Source organism: Megalops cyprinoides, chromosome 10, assembly GCF_013368585.1.
Source record: "Megalops cyprinoides isolate fMegCyp1 chromosome 10, fMegCyp1.pri, whole genome shotgun sequence".
Classification (NCBI taxonomy): domain Eukaryota; kingdom Metazoa; phylum Chordata; class Actinopteri; order Elopiformes; family Megalopidae; genus Megalops; species Megalops cyprinoides.
Genome location: NC_050592.1, coordinates 3,881,175 through 3,899,510, shown reverse-complemented (window position 1 = coordinate 3,899,510; position 18,336 = coordinate 3,881,175). Strand labels below are relative to the sequence as shown.

The window sequence follows — 18,336 nt, the reverse complement described above, 5'->3', positions numbered from 1 at the left end:
CCAGTAGGTCATTTGAGGTATCACACAGAGAATGAACCCACATCAAGGGACTGTCAGGCCAGAGGAGAGACCTGATTTCTGGTCTTTTTTGGCAGTGGAGTGGAGTCTCTCTCATTCTGCATGCATGTAAGCTCACTGAACCCCCAGACCCCCTTCCTGCATCCTCATACCGCCAACCCTAGCCCTGCCGATGACCCTTAAGCATAACAACATGGATGTCAAGTGTGTGATTGAGGTTAGCTCCGGGCTGATTGATCCAGCGCCGTCGGGCGGCAGGAGCAGGGAGCCGAGTGGCCGCGGCTGACGCAGTGAGGAGCGACCCCCTGCCGCGGGCACGGGTGCAGATGGCCGACCGCGTTCAAAGCCAAGCCTAATCTCCCGGCGGATCAGGCCGCGCGGGTGCCGGGCGCCGCCGGAGCTCTGGGTTTGGAAAGGACATGCTGTTTCGGAGGGGGATTACACTGACATTTCACTGTTTTCTTCCTTTTCATTTTCATCTTCCAGTCTGCTGGGTTTCCAGGCTCGGCTCGCTGGCATGTCTGTGCGCGAGAGTGTGTGTGTGTGTGTGTGTGTGTGTGTGTGTGTGTGTGTGTGTGTGTGTGTGTGTGTGTGTGTGTGTGTGTATCTGTGCCTGTGGGTGTGCCTGTGTGTGTGCATGTGTGCGTGCGTGCATGTCTGTGAGTGTGTGTGTGCGCGCATGTGTGTGTCAGAGAGAGTGTGTGTGTGTGTGTGTCTGTATAGGCGTCATTTATGCTGGGGACGCTGGGGATATGTCCCCACCACTTTTTTTCATGGCCCATTTCGTCCCTACCACTTTTTGAAAGCCTTTGCACATCGAACCTGTCGTTGTCCCCAGCACTTTTCAAAACAAACTGACGCCCGTGTGTGTGTATGAGAGAGAGTGTGTGTGTGTGTGTGTGTGTGTGTGTGTGTGTGTGTGTGTGTGTGAAAGAGTGTGTGTGCGCGCAGGCATTTGTGTGAGAGAGCTTTTGTTTGTGTATGTGTATGTGTATGTGTGTGTGTGTGTGTGTGTGTGTGTGTGTGTGTGTGTGTGTGAGAAAGACAGAGTGCGTGTGTGTGTGTGAGAGAGACAGAGTGTGTGTGTGTTTTCAAGCGCTCATGTGGGAGATCTGTACGAGCGTGATAAGAACAGCTCCGTCTCCTGGCTCACTCCTGCTTTTCACAGTCTGCTCTTTAACAGAAAGCAACAGCACGGGACGGAGGTTGGAGGACTGCACTCTACACAACCTGCGGAGAGCTGTCTGGAGCAGGAAGCTTCAGGAGCACCAAGCCGCTGGGATGGGCAGGGCCTAAACCAAAGCAAACCATAATACCGCTCACAGCCAGACAGGTATTACATACCCCAAGGACTGAATCGCAGGCATTGTTTTTCTCTGTCTGACTACAGTGCTCATCTAGGGATTAATAACAAGCTGGTCTTTAATTGTGTCGGCCATTAGGGTGACAGACCATAAAGCAGGAATGCCTAGAGCTTTTGATTCAATAAACAAACGTCTCAAGGTTTTATGGAGGACCACTTTCCCAATGAAAGTTTCCATGCGGAAATAGTTCATTCTAATCAAATATTACTTCACTGACAATGAAAAAAGGAGCTGGCATCTTAAGATCTGTTAAGATTTGTGACTGTGATCAAATAAAGATTAAGGGAGCATATAAAATGTTTGTGCAGTGACAGAATGTTGGAGCTATCCCAGCACACAAATCAAAATGCTTTCTGCACGTAGAATAAACTCTGAGGAAAAAAAAAATGAAGTTAAAATCCCCTCCACTTTCCTGGACAAATCAAACCCCACCCTTGGCCGGGAGATAAAGGTTCGAGGCCAGGGCCGTGTATTCTGTCTAAGTGGGAAGGACGCTGTAAAAGCAAGATAATGGGTCTTTAAATGCTCCCAGATTCAGTGTTACGAGCCAGCGGAGAGTCTGACGGAGGGGCCGGCCAGCTCACGGAAACGCACGGCAGTGTCAGAATGGAGACCGGGAACGGGCTGCCAGCTCGCCTCGCTAACCCGGGGGTGGGGGGGATCTTCCCCCCACGCATAATGAAAAGCTTGGTTCTCGATCTCCTTTGAAGTGGAAGGGGGGGGGGGGGGGTCAGTCTCGGCCTCTGAAGGGCCTGCGAAACTAGGGATTTTTTTTTTTTTTTTAACTGACAACCCGTTCTCCACTCGCTCCCTTCACCTCCGACCAATCAGCCGCCATCCCTCCGGCCGTGCGCGCGACCCGCAAACGGGCGGTGATGAGACTGACAGATGTGGGCCGCCTGCTGGAAAGCGATCCCCGCGGCCGCTCCCGGCGCTGATGGAGCCGGGGGGAGTGCGGTCGGCGGCTCGGTTTTGATTCATTTGGAGATGGTATGTAACAGTGAGGCTCGCGCTGCAACTCTGGCGGCACTCTCTCTCTGGCTCTGCGCTGTCTGAAACAACCTACCAGGGCTGGGAGGATGGGGGCCAAACCTAAAGGAGCTCAGCACCATCAGTTACCCGTCTTACAGCAAACCAACCGCAAGAGCAGTTTATGCGCACGGCACTGACAATAGCCAAGCTCCACTTCAGATCCTGCCTGTTGGGGATTCCAGCTAAAAGCACTGTATTGTCATATTTCCATACCATTGCGGCAATGCTCTAATGTGGCTGTAATGTTGTGAGGACGCTACCTGCCAGTTGAGAAAGGAGCGGTTTTAAACGTAGCCCCTGACCGCCAAACCCCTCTCCACGCTGTGCGGTTCTAGATTAAACTAGGCTCAAACTAAGCGAGCCCGCTGAATCGTTCTTCCACGCCGCCCCGGCATTTCAGGGACTGCACAGTAGTCTCTGAAACATCACAGGAGCATCCGGGCTGGGACAGCGTCCACACAGCCTCATACGGCTGCGCTCGGATGCAGTCCTCTCCGTCCCGGAGATGGCTGCTGTTGCCAGGTGTCGCGCCGGTCCGAGAGCCGGCGTACAGCGAGTGGAAAGCTACCGAATCAGCCGGGAAGATCAGGAGTGAAGCTGAAGAGCGAAGTTTCTGCCTCACCGCTGCACAGGAGTGATGGAGGGAGGGGGGGGGCAGGGGGGCCCAATACAAAAATATCCCTTTATCTACACCTCCGCTGTCACTCCCCACACGATCAGCCTGTCGCCCCCCCACCACCACCACCCCCCCACCGAGCTGAGACGAAGAAGCGAGAAGAGAAAGATAGAGAGAGAGAGTGAGAGAGAGAGGGAGAGAGAGAGGAAGAGGCCGAGAGCAAAGAAGAAAAAGGCTTAGGCCCAGCGCTCATCAACAGTCATGGCGGGGCCTGATAACATCTTTAATATTTGATAACAAGGTTCCCCCTATCGACGACACCTACACCAATAACACAGAGAAATATATTGCGGAACACGGCAGACAGGAGAGATTTCAAATGAAATATCTGAGGTTCAAGGTGATCTCTGCCTTCAATTTTAATTCATTTTTTTCCCTCCCCTTTCCCCATCTCCTCGTGTTCTTCCAGCACAAGGGAGACAAAGAGACACGGAGAAAGTGTAATTCTGCCTGTCACAAGCACCCCATGAATATTGAAAATAATCTTATCAAAATGAGCCGAGAAGAGTCTGAAGTTATTTGACTGGTTTACAGCTGTAGGGAAAAGCTGGATGTGTGTGTGTGTGTGTGTGTGTGTGTGTGTGTGGGGGGGGGGGGGGGGGGGGGGGGCGGTGGAAATCACCCAGATTTGCATCAAACAGTAATACGAAGCCATCAAACAGGACGAAAGATATTTAAGGACGAACACAGAGGGGAAGATAAGGGAGCAAACGAAGACGACGTAACTTTTGATCTGAGTATCCTGCGAGTTCATCGAGTTTGCAACATAAATCTCAAAAGAGCTGAATGTATGTTGTATAATTACAGCTAACACAATTTATGCTGTAAAGCCAGTTTTGAAAATGTATGCTTTATAACCCCCTCCGCCGCTGCGGGGAATAGATTAAATCAGCGGTGCCTGACAGTAAGTAATTGTAATAAAGGCGAGATTTGTTCTGCAGTTAATGATTCCAGCTAAGTTTTATTTTTATATTGTGGCACTGGGAATGCTGTTTATGCATGTCCATTAATTACAAAGCCTTCAGATGCCAGAGGCATTGATCTATGAAGACTTTCTTTTTTGTTGTTAGCCTGTTTGTCAGCGTTGCTAAAATAATATGTCATGTAATTCATGCATTTTTAAATATGCAAGTCTGGGGACTGAGTGTATTGGGTAAGGCCCCTGTAGTGTGTGCACTGTAAAAGTGACTGGAAGCCAAATTTGATTGCAGGTAGGGAGTGATGAAGAGGGGAAAGGGGAGGGACTTATTTGCCACTATGGAGAAAAGGCGAGGGGTTTATTAACCAATTAGGAGGGAAGGGCTGACGTTATGCACTAATGAGGGGCATAGGGGTGGGGCTTATGCACCATTCAGCTGGTTGTCTGAAAACTTTGGCTGCATCATCACACACAGGGAAATTGCTCACTTGTCCTAAGCACTTCCCCTAAAAATGTCAATGGGTCCCAGGTGAGAAAGTTAAAGGTTGAAGGTGTCCCAAAGCAAGTGGCACTTTTACTTCAACCTTGATTAGTCCCGTCACTTGAGTGTACATGCATGTACTATTCGTGTTGGCCAGATATCCCAGAATTCCTTTCAGCACCCACAGCAGCACTTTTTACCGAATTTAGCTCAGCTGGCACTGAAATTTTCTGCATGAACACACATTCCTCATACAAAATCACAGAACAGGAGCTCCGCTGCGTGCAGTCATTTGTGTGCATTTCAATTACAAGCAAAAACAAATGGTGACAAACGACTCCGAGGCTGGACTTGGAGGTTTAGCCTGATCTGAATCACTGGGATATGCATCAGGTTATAAAGAGCCATTTGTCAAAAGCTAGAAAAACAAAACATTTTTATACCAATCATTAGTCTTTGTTTTGCTTCTTGCAGTAAGGCCAGATTTACAACTGACTTCCCTTCACTACAATGTACTGGCAGCCCACAGACTTCATTTATAAACAATATAACATTTAAATAGTGGAAGATTATTGGAACGGGGAGTCTCCCATTATATGTATATATATATATATATATATATATACATACACACACATATATATATATATATATATATATGGATCATAAATATAAACCCTTTCCCTCCTTCCATTTTACCAAAAACAGGAGGTGCTTAGTTACATAAATAACTTGCGCAAAGGGTTTTAGATTGTGTGCAGCTGGCCTGACCAAGTTCTCCCTTTCCATCTGAAAAACAGAAAGGTAATCTCTCTCCCTTCCTGTCTGGCGATGGGCCATTTCCTGTCTGCTATCATTTCCTGGCCACGCGCTTTCAGTGTACCTGCTGCAGCGAGATTGCAACAAAACCAATTAATATTTTACAAAAATACACAGAGTGGCCCTCAACCCCTCTCAGTGCTAAAAGCATGAATATCAGAGCGCTCGTGTGTGGAAGCCGAACGTGTCAGGGTGACTTCTGTTTCCCCCTCGCCCGAGACATTCTCTCCAGCGCCCTCACCTCACTCCCTGGTTTATTTATTTGTTTGCTTAAGCTTGGCGGCTGATTTGATTTAAGGGCCAGGGAGGTCCTGTGTGTTTGTCACGCTGTTTCCTGGAACACATCTACTCACTACCTCCCACCCAGTTCCCCACTGTGCTGTGCTGTGCTTATTCCTATGGAAAGGACGCAATATGCCGCATGTACATCAGCCTTTTTATTGGCTGCAGATTCAGGCTGCGAGGAGTGAATCCAGGATCTGTGGAATAAGCTGTGCTTCCAGTGCTCGATAGGAGGGCTTCTCTCTTTCATCTTCCCGTCCTTTCTGTTGGGTCGGTGCAGGGCGACCCACTCGCAGGGAGGATGAGGTCAGCCAGAGGAAGATCGCACGGCGAGGGGGGGGGCGCAGAACGCTCTGAGCCCCCCCCCGGTGCCTCTGCATGTGCTCAGCGTCCTGTCCTGTTCAACCACTCAAACTATAACCCCTGCCCCCTAACACCTGCTACATCTAGTATTTGATGTTTATTTTGTCTAATACTGTGATGTATTTTGCATTCTGTGTTCTAGGGACTGTTGTATCGCAGTATACTTGGCTTTTGTCAGAGCGCACAAGTTATCTTGTGGTAGGGCTGGAATAGTGTTAAGCTCATACTCACTATTCTGGGAGTGTTGTTCGCCTGGTCTGACAGTGTTGCTCCTTTAAATTGAATTGATACACTTCTGTTCTACTGTGTTGGAAGTCTCTCTGGGGAAGAGTGTCTGCTAAATGCATGTAGTGTAATGGAATGTAAGGTAATGTAACCAATTCCGGAGAAAAAGAGGGACGAAAACAGAGGGCTGCGGAAAGGACCGGAACTCAGATCCTTCACCCCAGGACGCAGAATGCAGGGGCATGATGATCACAAAGCTTGGAGAACAGCCACAAAAAAGCAAGCACTGCATTGAGGTGTCTGTGTGGGACTCTTCCATAACCTGCGGCTATATCTACCTCGGGCCAGCACCTGAATGTTTCAGGGGGCACAGTGGTGTTGGTCGACGCAGCTAGGCCGAGGAGCCAGTTTCTAAAGGCCGCTTTTTCCCCCCGGAACGCTCAGGTGCATTTAGATCGCAGTCTGAAGAGATTATCTGCCGCACAGGTCTCCTCTCCCCCCTCACCCCCCAGGGAAAAAGCCTCCAGACCTGCTCCACAGTCTCTCAGCGGCGCAGCTGGATATTAAAACCCTGCCGTTTCCCAAGCGCACAAACGCATGGTGCTTATCTCTCCAAAGCCTCCGACGGCCAATCCATTCCCGCCAGCGTCAGCCGCGCGCGACCCCGCGCCGACTCATTTGTACAAACACACTCGTTCACTTTTCATCTCTCCCCCTCTTTTTTTCTCCCCCCCCTCTGTCCCACTCATGGGAATTGTCTCTGTTCGGCAGGCCTAATGTGTGGCTTACTCGCTGATGAGCGATTTATATTTATTGGATTGGGTAAGAGGGCGTGAAGTGCTATGCTGTAGTGGGAGTCATGAGAGAGAGACAGAGAGAGAGAGATGGACAGGGAGAAGAGGAAAGAGACACACAGAGATAAGAAAGAGAGAGAAAGAGGAGGAGAGAGGGAGGAGAAGAGAGAGAAACAGAGACTAGGAAAAGGAGAGAGAAGACAGAGACGGAGAGAGTGTGAGAGACAGAGAGGGAGAATGGGAGAGAGAGGGAGAGAGAGACATGGAGAGGGAGAAGGCGAGAGAGAAGATGACACAGGGAGAAACACAGGCCAGGAGATGGAGAGATATATAGGAGAGAGAGCAAAAGACAGTGGCAGGGAGAAGGACAGTGAGGGGAAGAGAAAGACAAGGAGAAAGAGAAATATGGAGAGAGACAGACAGACAGGGAAATGCAGAGAAGTATATGGAGAGAGTGGGAGACGGTGATAGGGAGAAGGAGAGTGAGGGGAAGAGACAGAGACAGGGAGAAGGAGAGAGGGAGGGCAGAGAGAAACAGAGATGGGGATGGGGGGGGGGTGGCGTGGGGACAGGACTGCAAATGTGTAAGTGGAAACCGCTTAAGACCCCTGGCTCAGAGCTGCGTATGGGCCGGCACATTGTTTGTGCTGAGAAACAGTCCCTGCAGGGGGATTTGAGGCGCCTCTCCCCAAACTGATCCATTTAGTTTAGCACTCTGTCACTGTGAGCATTGCCTATTACCAGCTTTGTGCTGTGCGCTCACGGGGCAATCTTAAAGACACCACATGTTCCACATATAACACTAACCCCCGGATTCAATCAAATTCGTCCATAGCTTTCACTTACAGAAAATTGCAAGAGCTACTTTTTTTCCAGTGCAAACACATTTTTTTAAATTTGGTGGTCACCCAACTCACCAAGCTGTTAGTGGAAAACAACACCTGCATTTAATTGTGTGAAGCAAATTTAAGGATAGATGTTGCTTCAATCCAAGGGTAAATGTCACCATTCAAAACTGCACACCCCTGTGTGAAAATACAAAATGTGCACTTTGCTAAATGAAATGTTCTAAATTAAATTGCACTAAAGACTGTGAAGGAAAGCTCTGCGTGAATACCCAGAAAAAAAAAAAAAAAAAAATGCAACGGTCCTTGCACAGTACCTGATAAAACCGCATGATGAAAAACACTCAAATGAGACCTAGCGCAGTACATCCTGTTATTAAGCCTAGAGCAGCCAAACAGCATCCTCTGCCCAAATAAGGTGTGGCCTTCCACAGAGCACGCCACTGCAGGCCTGTGTGCTTCCCCGGCCCCTTTCATTACCCACAACCCCCTGGTGTTTATGTGCTGTTTCGCTTCTGCCGCGATGACCCTATGAAACTGTCACGGCAGCATTTTCCATGTCACTGCAGGACGATCATTAAACTAAATCACTTTAATTGTTTGTCCTGCCGGGGTCGGGGGGCTGGCGGGAGTGTGTGTTTACCCACGGTGCGGCCGGGGGGGGACGACGAGGGGGTGGCGGTGAGCGAAGGCCGATCACATTGATCCAGACAGCTCTCTAATCTCATTACCTGCCTTTTGATTTATTGAAATGGGTCCCGGTGCAAAATCAGGTTACAGAAGCCTAAGCTCCACAGCACTCTGAGTGCGTCAGCTGAAATCCAGGTCAATCGAGCAGTTGCCCCCCCCCACCACACACACACACACACACACACACACACACACACACACACACACAAAACAATCATATATATATACATACATACACATACACACACACACACAAACACGCACACACACTCGCACACACACTCGCACACACACAAACACACACACACACACCCACACATACCACACACACATCTAGCCTTCATTAATTGCTTGTGGGAGGGGCCGAGGGGAGTGGGGGGGACATAAATCAGGGTTTTAACGAGGGGAGACACTTTGATGCTGAAATGATTTCCAATGTTTCCAGCAGATGTGGAGACGTGCAGAGAGGCAGACCTGTGTGTGCTCATATCCTCACTCAGCCTGCAGCTGACCTGCAGGAGCACAGCACAGCAAAGGGAGGGGCAGAGGGCGGGGCCAGTCACCTGGGGAGGGGAGGGACAGCGGGCAGAGGGCGGGGCCAGTCACCTGGGGAGGGGAGGGACAGAGGGCAGAGGGCGGGGCCAGTCACCTGGGGAGGGGAGGGACAGAGGGCAGGGCCAGTCACCTGGGGAGGGGAGGGACAGAGGGCGGGGCCAGTCATCTGGGGAGGGGAGGGACAGAGGGCAGAGGGCGGGGCCAGTCACCTGGGGAGGGGAGGGACAGAGGGCAGGGCCAGTCACCTGGGGAGGGGAGGGACAGAGGGCGGGGCCAGTCACCTGGGGAGGAGAGGCTACAGGGGACAGAAGGGTAGGCTATAGGAGACAGCACGGTAAGCAGTAGCGGACAGGAGGCTAAGCTATTGGGGAGAGAGTTTGTAGGGGACAGAACAGGGAATAGATGCAACCTCCATACCTGTGGAGCTGACACTAAAGAGCTTCACCTGCAGCTCTACTCCATGCACATGTGATTACCTGTGGAGCTGACACTAAAGAGCTTCACCTGCAGCTCTACTCCATGCACATGTGATTACCTGTGGAGCTGACACTAAAGAGCTTCACCTGCAGCTCTACTCCATGCACATGTGATTACCTGTGGAGCTGACACTAAAGAGCTTCACCTGCAGCTCTACTCCATGCACATGTGATTACTGTCACAGAACAGAGCAACACTGCCACAGAGGGGGAATATGCATGCGTGGGTCATATATCAATATTTGTGTGTTTGTGTGTGCTGGGAAGTAGGCGCACTGTGTAGTTAAGTTACTAAGCTTCACTGTAATGCCTCTAAACTCCCGCAGACTTGACTGACAAAGTCACACAGGGCAGCTGTTATTTTTTTTATTTTATTTTTATTACTTGCCTGTTTGCGCGCCGCGCTGCTATTATTTACATATGAAGGTCATATCTCGCGCAGGCTGAGTGCCGCTTAATTAAGTCTGAGGGACTGACAGCTCTCCATAAAACACTCGCTACTCCACTTAATTTCTTTCTGACAGCCCCGCCGAGTTTGCAGGATGGAGAAATGGAGTTTGCGGAAGGCATGGGGGGGATTGGCCGATGGCGCTCCACGTACCGGACAGCCACCGCAGGACTGGAAAAACGATGGGTACTGGGCAGGCGATCGGTGCCAACACAGAGGTGAAAAGGCAGGGAACGGTTGTGTGTGTGTGTGTGGGGGGGGGGGGGGGGGGCAGGTTAACACGCCTGTGCAGTCTGGCAGTAAAGGACTGAAAATCTATGCTGATTGGGACAGCTGGGAAAACTGCAACACCCCCAACCCCCCCGCCCCCATCCACGCTTAATACAGGACAGCCCCTGAGCGCTGGCCTAGCCCACATCAGCGTGGGAATCGATGGTAATTAAGCTGAGCGCGGGGTGTAATTAACGACCAGGTCACTGACTGTTCCATAACACCCCGCTGCCCTGACGGCCGCTCCGGGTTAGCGGTGGCTCTCGGTGAAGCCTATGCAGGACATGGGCGTGACCCTGTAACCGGGAGGGTTCGTCCCCGGGAACTCCGCCCACGTCGCCAGCGTCACCATACTCCTCAGGCAGCTGACAGTCTCGTCTCAGTCCCTCAGATCATTCACGTGGTGAGATAAAAGGCAGCCAGATCCAGGGTGGAGCACGCGTAGCTTTAATCACTGATACCTGAAGTGGAGCACTACGTGAGCAGCTTTTTGACGAGAAGATAATGAAAGGTTCACATGAGATACAAGCCGGGGTGACTTCTAATACGATTAATGAGTTGAGCTAAATCAGTAAGTAACAGCAGTAGTTAAGAGAGTAGCCCTTGAAGACTGGAGTCGCGCATCTACTTAATGATTCTATGGAACAAAATGGAGTAAACTCTTGTTAAAATTCAACTGAATCACCCAGAACAGGAGGACAGCTGGACTGTGATTGGCTAATCAACATCAAAAGTCACAACATTACTCCTGTTTGGCCTCTCATAAGGCCAGACTACCATATCCATTCTCGGCACCATCTTTAGTCAGGAGGGGCCAAAGGTTGTGAGCGCAGTGCATGCTGGGAGTGGGAGTCTTACCTGGTACTCGTTGGGCCAGAAGGTGCTGACGGCCAGCTCCACCTGGTGCCACTGTCGGCCATGGGACCCGGAGACGTTCCAGACGGGGCTGCCCAGGGGCCCGCCGTTGACGCGCACGTAGGCCCTCAGCGCCCCAGGACTGTGGCCGTCCCGGCTGTACAGGAAGTAGCTGAACTGGACACAGTGCGTGTCGTTCTCGCTCAGCGTCTGCAGGAGCAGCTGGGCCCGCTGCCCCGCGGCATGCTGGGAGGAGTTCACCAACATGTAGGACCCTGGGGGGGGAGGAGTCAGAGGAGAGAAGGCGGGGTCAGAACAGTACTAAGAGCTGTCACTCACACCGTGATCACCCTTCCAAGAGAACAACTCTCCAAAAAAAACCCGCTGATAAAGTGCGGCTAGGATCTGGTTCTGAAACTGTTTCCCCATTCAGAGACAACTGCATTTCAAAGGTGTCAGGCGATCCGGTGGACGCTTATCTGGGCGAGTCTGTTTGCGTTTCTGTTTAGCGCGCGGGCGAGCGCCTGTTCGTCAGGGTTTCATCATTATCCAGCGCAGTCTGGGGGAGATCTGTGTGAAGATGTTCCAGCCTTCCCCACTCCAGTGCCGGGTTAACTAAACATTCGCAGGGCTTTGAGAGACCACTTTGTGCTCAGATCTCCACTTCTCAAAACCCTCGGGATATTTCCTTTATAGTCTTTTTTTTATTGTGGGAAGGGGATCTTTCATTTAAACAGGAGCTCAGCCAAGAAAGCATGCCTCACATCCCAATCTCCATAGCAAGGCTTAGAGAGTGGCTGATGAGAGGAAGACCGAAATAAACAAGCAGAGGCTTTTAAACGGCCACTCTGACACAGGGTGCGAAACGCGGCCTTAAAGGAAGTAAGCAGGGGAGGCATATCAGCATTACACAGGCTGCCACCGCTGCACAGAACCGGCAGACGACTGCGCGACATTCATTTGTCCCCCACCCCACCCCCCCACCCCCCAGCGCACTTTATTTTTTAAAAGGGTCATCTCTGAAAGGAATCCGCGGCCGTAGCCCGCGCAGAATACCAAGAGGATGCCCGTTTCGGACCCGGGCGCTTCTTCCTGAACAGGCTGTCACTGCTGTTCGCTGCTGCCTTTGACAGCCAAGGACATGGAGGACACTGGGAAATGTAGGCGGGAGCGGGAGATGGGTAATGCAGGCGGCTGACCTGTCCCCGCCGGCTCCCCGGCATTAATCACCCTGACGCGGTTATCGGACAGCGGGACGGCAGTCTGGAGGGCAGCTGAAACAGCAAGGTGAGGTAAGGGTGGGGGCATTCATTACGGGGGGGGGGGGGCAGGCCCCCCAAATCTTATTCCCCTCCCACATTGGGACAGCGCAACCTCTGCACATGTGCCAAATACCCCCCCTCACCCCCACCCCCCCATATGACGGGGGTAACACAATTACGAAATGACATCTCAAGACCTTGCTGTGTATCGACATGCTCAACGTTGCCATTTCCATCCAAGGTCTTTGTTTCAATCATAAATGCGCAGTGCAGAAGACTCACGTGGCCTCGGCACCAAGCATTTTTCAAAGGGCTTATTTCTGTCGGTAATTAAAGCCTTTTGATTGTGAGTCAGCGTGCACATACAAAAAAAAATAACCCAACACACCACGTACTGGATAGGAGATGGTAAATGTAGATTGAATTGAAATGAATGTGGAATTTAAGTTTGAAGAAGGGCTATAATGAGCTTGTCTATATTTAGACGCGTAACGACCTTCCCTCGCCGTTATGTGGGTCGAAACAATGAGACGCACTCCCCAGCTTTCTGGAAGGAACGTGTCTTTGCGTGTTCGGAAATGCGTGTCGGGTTTTTTCCCTCACGGCTCCGCTGTGTCACGACGGTGTGCCGTGAGGCTCGGGGGGGAAAGCCAGCCAGCCTGAATCTAAGAATGGCAGAGATAACGTCTGATAATCGCTGCCGTGTTGCTCTTCGTGGTGCTCCTCTGCAGGGGAAAGAGAGGGGTCAACCCCGTCGCCGCGTCTTCAGGACGATCTGATGGATGCGGCGCCGATCGGACGATGATCTCACGTATCTCCTCCTGTTTACGCCTGCAGGTGATACCCTTTCACAGTGAAAGGCCACGTTTTCAATCACTCGACCCCCCCCCCCCCCCCCCCCCCCCCCACCCCAACCCCCTCTTGCCTGAACAGTGAGACTGGGAAGACAGCCCCAGTCAGACAGAGAGTTGAGCAGGCTTTGAACACGGATCTCTCTGTGCCGGATCAGAACATGTGGGGAGGGCACTGCCAGGCAATCCAAGGGCACCTAGACAGCACATGAAAGGCCCCCCCCCTCTGGCATGGCAGGCCCAGAGATGCCTGAGTCTCTCCCCCTCTGACGGAGTGTCTCGAATCTCAGCTTTTCTGCATTTTCTTTTCCCTGGTTCTCTGCTTTTATGAGGTGGAAACAACGTACAAAAGGAACGGGAGCGGCCCGGAGATCCTTTGTCCCCGGCAAAAGCACGGCTTTGATCAGGCGAGAGACGGCCACCCATGAGAGCGCAAGGTGTACTGTGTGCACATGCACTGCCATGGTCTGCGTTTGCACGTAGCTGGAGGGCCATGCTCAAGCTTCTCTGCACCCGTGTCTTGTGTGAAAATATACTTTAGTGAATATAATATTCATTCATATTTTGTATGTAAACGGCATGTTTAAAATATTTTAGGTGTTTAATATATTTAATATTTTAATAATTTTATCATTCTATTACTTAAGCTGAATGTTAATATATTCAGAAGTGTATTGTTAAACAAGCAACACCATAGATAATGTATCTAATATCAAATATCAGAAATTTAAATTCTGATATGCTAATATGTTTTGATGCTATAGAATGTTTTCTTGATAGGTTTTATCCCCTTAAATAATCTCATACTTATGGCAAATGACATACCCAGCTTTTATTTTGTCTGTGGACCCTGTGGACGTCAGCATACATATTCGTAATGAGAAAACGGTGTGAATTCCCAGGAGGAATAATAATCAATAATCCCAGATCTCTAAAACACAGCAGGTGTGAGCACTGGACAGAGGGCAGCGCATGAACCACCTGCTCGTTCAGGCTTTGATACCATTTTCTCACAAGTAAAACAGGCTAACAAATGCCTTCAGAGGAGCCTCCCGGCCAAATTTTCCAGGTTGATGGCTGCGTTCATTTAAAAAAAAAAAAAAAAATGTGGAAAATGATGCAATTCAGTTGGATGGGAACTACACCCAAGGTCAAATTCAAATTCAAATTCAAATGCTGGGATGCTGAGTTTTCCTCCCGGCGGCCTCCCTTGTGGACGGCTCTCGCAGGCATTGGAACACACAGAACAGCAGGAATATGGGGAAGCTCTCATCCCCCCTTCTCACCCTGGCACCAGCTCCTCTCCTCAGCGGGAGGGGACTGGGAAGAGGCTAATTGCCTGCGCTTTCTGAAGGCCGTCCTCTGGTCCAGAAGGGGCTCGGTCAGCCTTGAAGAGAGCTATTTATAATTACCGACCCGACCCGAACTCTGGCCCCGAGAGAACGTGCGCGGCAGCCTCTTCCCCACCAGCGATACAGCATAATATTGATACCCAGATGATATCGGGGGGTGTATTCCATTATTAAGTTCCTGTGTGTGCGGAATCGTATTTCTCGCTCTAATAACACTGCTGTTCTTTTTCTATTCTAAAATATTGACAAAACTCGTTCATTGAGAGAATTACGGGCCCCCATTTTCCACTGTAACGGAAAATTTGCAGGGGGAATTAGCTGTGCCCCTGCAGCCGTTCAGCGAGGGTGGCTAATCGCGTTTGGGTCGATACGGGGGAAGCATCACGCGCCGGGGAGACGGCGTGGGCCCGGCGCAATTTCCTGAGAAAGCAAACGCCATGTGGAGAACACGAAGCAGGATGAGGCACGGAGTCCCACAGGACGGGGGACGAGGCGCGGAGTCCCACAGGACGGGGGACGAGGCGCGGAGCCCCACAGGACAGGGGACTCACCGTTGCGGCCGCGGCCGCCGCTACCGTGGGGCGGGAGAGGGATATTTCGAGAGGCGGTGGGCGAGGGAGAGAGCGCGAGGAGGATCTGGCGGATGGCAAGCTACCCACCGTGCTCTGCTGCGCCCGTCTGTTTCGAGGGAGGAGATGAAAGGCATGCGCCGCACGATCCAGGATCAGTGCGGAGTGGGAGATGGAGAGGAAGACCGAGCAGATAAAGAGCGTTATTATTCCGCTCTCTGCAGGTCCAGCATAGCAAAAACCACTGCTCCTCTGAAACTTTTTTAATTAGTCTGTGTTGTGATTAAAATATTTCCTTAAAATAGTTAACGCCTCGCTCCTAAAATAGAAATGAATTTATCTTGTAATTTCACTGTTTCTGAAACGACTGAGTTGTGGCCAATTTCTGTTTCAACTCCTTCAGTTCAGGGAATGAATTAAAATTCAGTTAATGACTTGAAAATTACCCAGCATTTCTATGAAGATTTTTTCACAATTAACGTTAATTTCAATTAATTTCCCTGCATCTTCCAAACACACTGACTTGAAATGGAACTGACTACAGTTGCTGTTTTGTTCAGTTACTGACACAAACGATGCAGCTAAAAATAAAAAGATGACTTTTTGGTGAGAGGGCGAGGGTTGTTCTGTGGTAAAGAGGACACTGGGGCATTCAAGGGAGCTTAGACAAAAAGACCTTGACCAGCAGCTGAACCCAGTGGCCAGTTTGTTATCACGTTGTTGAAATGAAAGGTCCCTTTTAAAGCTAATGGGTGGGGGGTCTACCAAAGGCTACTGCCACAGCAACCCATAAAACACAGCTAACATCTAACGTTCCCAAAATGCCCCTGTGACATTGCAGCGAGGGGGTAACTTTTTCCCCCAACACTGGCAGTGGAGCACAGTGGATAAGGAGCAGGACTCATAACTGAAAGGTTGCTGGTTTGATTCCTCGCTGGGGCACTGCTGCTGTACCTTTGGACAAGGTGCTTAACCCAGAATTGCCTCAGTAAATATCCAGCTTTATAAATGGATATAACTGTAACCTGTATAAGTCGCTGTGGGCCTCGACGTGTGACGACAACCCCCCCCTCCCCCTCGCCCCCCCCAACGGCTGCCACTTGGCCCTTCTCCTTGGCGGTGACAGCTGACTGCACACGCTCAGATGCTACAGGGCTCCAGGGGCTGATGCACCAGCGGGGGGCCCTTCAGCCGCCACCCCCCCACCGTAATTACAGGCATCAGGTGGGAAATGGGCCGCTAACAACCTGTTCGAACAAGTGAACAGGTATCACAAAGCTGGGGGGGGGGGGGGGGAGAGAGAGAGAAAAAAAAACTGCAAACGACCAATGAGCAGCACAGTTCCTTTCATGCGGTGGATGCAGAGGCTGCATTAAGCTGTTAAAATGCATCAAGGCCTGGTCTCTGACTTCTTTTTCTCATAATTATCATGTTGCCTCTTTATCCTGCTTGAGGTTGAACCATTTTGGGTGCCTTTTAAAGAGATGCCAAATATGATCACAAGTAATGTGATCATATTGTGCTGCTTTTGCTATTTTCATCGGCAGTTTGGCAGTGAGGAGGCATCCTCTCCCTCTTCCATGAGAACCGCGGTATGGCAGGATATATCTGCCATGTGAATACACAAGGGTCGGGTGACATATTGTATTTATTAGTAATAAATATTCAACGGGAACCTGAAAATGACCCCACTGCTAGAATGTATGCCACAGTTCCAGAACATTATTTTCTTGCGGAGGTTAGGGAGGGTTCAGCGGCGGCGTAATTACTTACTTTTATTGTTCTAACCTGACCGGTTTCCGGGAAAACCTGGCAATGTGAGAAATAACAAGCTGCTCGTCCTACTTTCCTTGTTATTAAAGCAGTGAAGCACTGACCCTCTGCTTTTTTCCCTCTGAACCACCTCCCTTTGAAACGAATTACTGTTGAATTACAGCGTTAGGGAAAAGAAACTAAAAACCTGTCTGGTAATCCTGGCATTATTAATTTGCTTTTTCTGGAACTGTGGACCATGTAGATTCACAGCCAGCAAATGTTAAGACGTTTTCTGCATTCCAGAATCTGGATTACACATTCTGGATTCCAGATTCTAGAGCCTGGGCCCTAGGTGTAACTGCAGGTCTGCTGCTGGAGAAGGGCATTGTGGGAAACTGGACTAAATAGTAGAGTAGATGACGCCACTGCAGGGAGACGAATTTCATCCCTGTGAAGAGTGAAGTGATTCATTCAGTTGTACTCATTAACAAGGAAGATCTTGATATGGATGGACGGAAATAAAAAGAAAATCTTGAGGATCACACAGGCGTAGCTCTTTCCTGTTAGATGCCCGGGCAGTGTAAAGAAACTCTTTACTCAATGTCAAAAGATGTTTCAAAGGCACCTAGTGCGGTTCTGTGAGAGAATAAAACCCACAGAAAAGCTAGACTGATGTGTACATTTCAGCCTTGAAAGGTACATTCTGTTCTGTTATATATAACTGTTATATACAGAATTTGAACTGTTGCAAATTTTAATGTGGATTTGGATTTGAAATATTGACAGTTTTCCAAAGAGCATTTGAACTAGATGTGCTTGTAAGTCAGTCGCTTATTTTCAAACAAGTTTTTTTCAGAGTAGAATCCATTTGCCTCCTGCCAGCATAGGCAGACTGTAATACATTTCTTTATACAAACACAGATATGATTTCAAAGAAAGCACCAGATGCCTTTTAAGTCAGTCACTTATTTGTGGTTATGAATATTGAGGGACAGAAATTATTTGCCTCCTGCCAAGATTAAACAATGACTGAATTCATTTGTATTCATTCCCGTAATTACAGACACAGATTGAATTAACTCCAGCGTCATTACTCCTAATCTCTGTCAAGGTCGCTTGAAGCAATGAAATGAGACTGACTTACTGACTGATTGATTTATTTATTTATTGATTGATTGGGTGAGATATCTTGACTGCGAACCTTCACTCTTCTGGTTGCCTTTCAAACCTGCCTGTATGCAGACAGACACACAGTCACACATCACACAAAAAACGACCTGCTCTGAAACGCTCTTCATAACTCCGTGAAATCTGATAAGGCCACTGCCGTTCCTCCCTGACCCTTCCAAGGACACAGGAACATACGTAATGAGATTACGACTGATCCGAAACGTAATAATTCACAGAGGCCTGAGAGACTGGACCCCAGCCCACA

At 49.8% G+C, this 18,336-nt stretch overlaps 1 protein-coding gene across 8 annotated transcripts in view; it reads right to left on the bottom strand.

The window, feature by feature from the left end:
• The window catches only part of ptprub (protein tyrosine phosphatase receptor type Ub), a 202,245-nt gene that overhangs the window by 90,304 nt on the left and 93,605 nt on the right, over positions 1-18,336 (bottom strand). For all 8 annotated transcript variants that reach the window (XM_036538070.1, XM_036538072.1, XM_036538074.1 and 5 more), the window contains exon 3: positions 11,116-11,387. In XM_036538070.1, the coding sequence (XP_036393963.1) occupies positions 11,116-11,387 (272 nt within the window). The remainder of the gene's footprint in view (positions 1-11,115; positions 11,388-18,336) is intronic.